This window comes from Poecilia latipinna, unplaced genomic scaffold, assembly GCF_001443285.1.
Source record: "Poecilia latipinna isolate Pla-1442-1.1 unplaced genomic scaffold, P_latipinna-1.0 Scaffold233, whole genome shotgun sequence".
Taxonomy (NCBI): domain Eukaryota; kingdom Metazoa; phylum Chordata; class Actinopteri; order Cyprinodontiformes; family Poeciliidae; genus Poecilia; species Poecilia latipinna.
Window position 1 is genome coordinate 124,788 of NW_015112849.1, and position 4,246 is coordinate 129,033.

The window sequence follows — 4,246 nt, forward strand, 5'->3', positions numbered from 1 at the left end:
CTGGACACACTGGAGACACTGGAGACACTGGACACACTGGAGACACTTCCACTGGTTCCAGAGAGGCTGCTGCTCTCTGTGACTCTTAAACTTCTCTCTGATTCTGTTCCAGACTGAAACTTCTTTGCATATAAACTGTGATGCTTTTTATCCTTCTTGTTCCAGCAGCCATGTTTGCTCTTGATTTGTGAGTAAAGTCCTCCTTTTTCTCCTTCAGGCGTTTCAGTGAACTCAGATGTTTCTCTGCATAAGAGAATCATTGGAGGTAATGACTGTCTTGTGGACGAGCATCTTTATTATGTTCGGCTGTTGAGCAGAAAGGGACCCACATTGACTCTGTGTGGAGGAACTCTGATCCACCCTGAGTGGGTCCTGACTGCAGCTCACTGCTGGGCGTCGGAGAATTTGTGGTAGAAAATAAATATTGAGACATTTTTATCTGCAAATTATCAGGTTTTCTGTGTATTGAGTTCATTACAGTCTCACCTTTTCTGCAGGTCTAACGTAGCAATATTTAAAGTTCATCCACGGGGGGCTATACAGGAGAATCGGTTAATCCGAGACGATCCTGTGATTTATACTGAAGAAGGCCGACAGCATGACATCATGTTGCTGAAGCTTCGGAGGCCAGTAACAGACGTCCCACCTGCTCTGCTACCAAGTTGCGAGGATCGCCTTCAGATGTAAGTCTGACATGAATTCAGGGTTTCTGTCTCCAGGCCTGCTGCCTCTGCTTCAGCACACCTGGGTCAGGTAATCAGGCCACCAGCAGAACCAGAACCTGTTCAGCTCAGGAGTGTTGGACCAGAGACACTCCTGTGTCAGAGGATGAACTCCTTCATGGATTTACTTTGTTCTTTCATTGTTCTCCATCTGTTTTACTTTGTTATCTTGTGTTTTACATTTTCTTCTTGTGTTTTAGAGGCCAGACAGTTCAGCTGATAGGAGAGGGAGCAACGGCAACCGGCCCCTGTAATAAGCGATGTGAGAGACATATTGAAGAGTAAACTCTGTGTTTCTGTCTCTACAGAGAAGGTGGAGTGAAGAACATGTTTATGATTCTCATGTTTCTCCACAGTAACCAGTGCTGATATTGCAACACAACTTCAGTGTGTCAACATGAAAGTTGCTGATGTTTCTCAGTTTGACCAGAAATGTGGGCACATATTCCTCACTGAAGCAAAGGACAAGGATGTATGTCATGTAAGTTTGTTTATTCAATAACTCTCAGTGATTATTAGACTTTTCGTTTTACAAGATCAATTAAAATGTTGATATATTGTTTTTCTACAGGGCGACTCTGGCTCAGCAGTCGTGTTTGACGGCAGGATTTATGGTGTGATTGTTGAATGTGCAGAAAACTATCCATGTCAGATGCCAGCTAAAATCATGGATGTGTGTGAATACAAGGCCTGGATCAAAGAAACAACTGGGATTGAATAAAACAAACTGAAATTCTCATTAAATTTCCTGTCAGATATGATTTTATAGTCCAAAGAGCTACACAAAAATAATGACATAATATCATAATAACTTAAAAAATAATCACACTTTTAATAAAGATACAAAGGAAATAAAAAGTTCAATAATTAAAAGCAGTCAAAATCTGGAATGTGAGAATTTTAAAGAAAATATTTAAAAAACAGGTAAAACTTCTGGTTGCCACAAATGGTTCCTCTATTGCAGTTAAAAAGTGTCACTGTTAATTTTACATATTAGTTTAAACACCTTTTATAGGCTTACATAAAGCTATACAAAATAATGATCTTAAAAACATTAACAAAAATAAAAAGATTTCCTTTCACTGTTGAAATTAAAATCTAAATGATATTCTATGCAAAACTTCTCAGAAATTACAATTTGGTTTTCAAACGTTTAAATTTGTGCTACATAAATGTTGTAATAACATCTGGAAAAAAGTAAAAAGATGTTAGTGCTGCTAAAATATGTCATTAAATCCACCGTCATGTTTTTCACTGAAATGTTGAATCAAATTAAACCAAGGAGGTTTGGATCATCATGAATTCAATATTCACTGTTCAAATAGTATTAACAATTTGAACTCATTTCTATCCAACCGAGAATATTTCATTATGCTGTTATTAAATGATAAATGTTTCTAGAGTGGTGATTTTGTCATTTTATTCTTAGCTGAAAGTTTAAAATGTATAATTGTAAGATTAAAATAATAATCTTGTATGAAGATGAAGCATTTTCCATGCAGCAGTGGATTATTAGGGGATTAAAGTTATTATGCAGCATATCTTGTTTCTGAATTAATAAAACACATGTTATCAGTATCCACTGTCACAACTAGAAAATAAACGTCTGATCAGATTGATGCTCATGTTTTTCTGGTTACTGAAGAAAAAATGCATTTTCACTAAAACATATTTAGTTTTAAAAGCTGTTAAACTTATTAAAGAAACCGAAACCCTCATCAAACAGGTCATGTAGAAAACATGGATATGTTGGATGTATTCTGGTAAATTCAGTTTTGAACACATTTTCTAATAATTTAAACCTTAGAAATATTAAATGGACATTCAAACCTTTTCTGAAATCGGAGGAAGCTAAATATTTTTGTTTTGAGCTAAATAATTAATTGGTAAGTTTAGTGTAGTTGCCAAATAAATATTTTAATGGCAAGCATAAATGTTTGACAAAATCTGTCATTGTTTTGCATTTATTGATTTTTTTTTTAGACGTGCTCATGTGTCTCAGTCCAAATGGCATGAAAATAGTTTTTAATACTGTTTAATTCCTGCAGGTCTTCATGCATAGCTGCACTCTAAGCACATAGAAATTTACACAATTAGAGATGAACACCAGCGCCCCCTGGAGGCCCTCCACCACCTTCAGCTCTCAGCCTGGACACAAGAAATAACAGTGGGGTCATAAAAGTAACTACAGAAAGAGAACTGCAGCTATTTAGACATGGACAAGGACTAAACTGAGGTCATCCCAACCTCAGACATGCACCTCCGTTAAAAACCAAAACTTTAGTTAATGATCTGAAAAGCAAAGCAAGGTCAGAGGTCACACAGGCCAAACTGAAAATAACCCAAAGCAAACAAACGTGGCAAAAAAGAAAAATAAAAGCACAAAACTGGGGAAACAAAGCAGCAGGGCCTCCACCAAGCTGCAGCAGCTTTCTGTCTGAAAACGACAGTTTAATAGTTGGTTTAGGCCAAAGGCAGCAAGTAGAGGGAGAAACCATTTTCACCGACCAGAGCTGGACGACTCCATCCCAACCAGAGATCCTTCTGGCCCAACAGCAGCAGGAGGAGCATCAGCTGCTATATGGATGCAATAAACACCCGTTTTATGTTGCTATGAGCAACAGGGGAGGCGAAGTTACAGCCACACCACAGTGCAAGCAGGAGACCAATCAGTTTCTGAATCCACAAACAACTTGAATTAAAAGTCTCCCGTCTCAGAGAAGAAACATTATTTAGTGAAGTTAGAGTCATGAGCACTGCAGGCCAACCAAGCAGCACTCATGCTGAACGTGGCCATGTCTGGGCATGAGGGGGAGCATCCTCCTCTCATGCTCCACATCCCTGCTGGGCGTCAGCTGGATGATCATCCTGAAACTAAAAGCAGAAAAAAGTAAGTGATAGGTAATTTCCAGGCCTACATCAAAGAACCACAGACAACGTGTATGAATTTTATGGCCGAACTTTTGCAAAAGCTTCAGCAGACTGCTCCTCCGAGCTGTTCACAGCGTTCTGCCCTCTCTCTGCTAGAGCCGTTTATTTAGGAAAACAAGAGTCAGGAAAGACAAACAGCAGACAGATGGCAGCTCTATCTACACACAGGTCATCCTGTTCTTTCTCCCAACAGTGGAGGGAACAATCAGTTCTCAACACAGGCTTTTAGCACAGAAACTACGTCAATGCTGGATTAATGAAAATGATAACAGGTTTTTGTTTATTTAAGATTTTTACAGCATGTTTTTGTAATATTGCAACAACAGGGTGAAACCTAATGTTTCTCTGAACGTGTAAAGGCAAAAGAGCTTAATAAAAATTAAACTGGTTTAAATTCGCATATGTGCTTCAAAATTGGGATGAAACAAAAAACCAAAAGAACAAAGTAAATTAACAAAAATTAATAAATAAATAACCATAGCAAAAAAATTATCATTTTGATTATGACATTGTTTCCAATCCCATTTTAATGCTTTTATAAAACATATTCTTAAGTAGAGGTTCTTTCAGTCTTAATGTAAGTTTCTCAGATG

General features: G+C 37.8%; 1 protein-coding gene across 2 annotated transcripts in view; it reads left to right on the forward strand.

Annotated features, from left to right (window-relative positions):
- Nucleotides 1–2,124, forward strand: part of LOC106947291 (venom plasminogen activator-like) — a 5,644-nt gene extending 3,520 nt beyond the window's left edge. Inside the window, exons 2-7 of one of the 2 annotated variants that reach the window (XM_015032188.1) lie at nt 218–410; nt 498–683; nt 923–984; nt 1,079–1,203; nt 1,294–1,449; nt 1,606–2,124. In XM_015032188.1, the coding sequence (XP_014887674.1) occupies nt 218–410; nt 498–683; nt 923–984; nt 1,079–1,203; nt 1,294–1,443 (716 nt within the window). In that variant the 3' untranslated portion in view covers nt 1,444–1,449; nt 1,606–2,124. Of the gene's footprint in view, nt 1–217; nt 411–497; nt 684–922; nt 985–1,078; nt 1,204–1,293 lie in introns of both variants that reach the window. The other variant, XM_015032187.1, reaches the window with a different exon arrangement.
- Nucleotides 2,125–4,246: the final 2,122 nt, after the last annotated feature.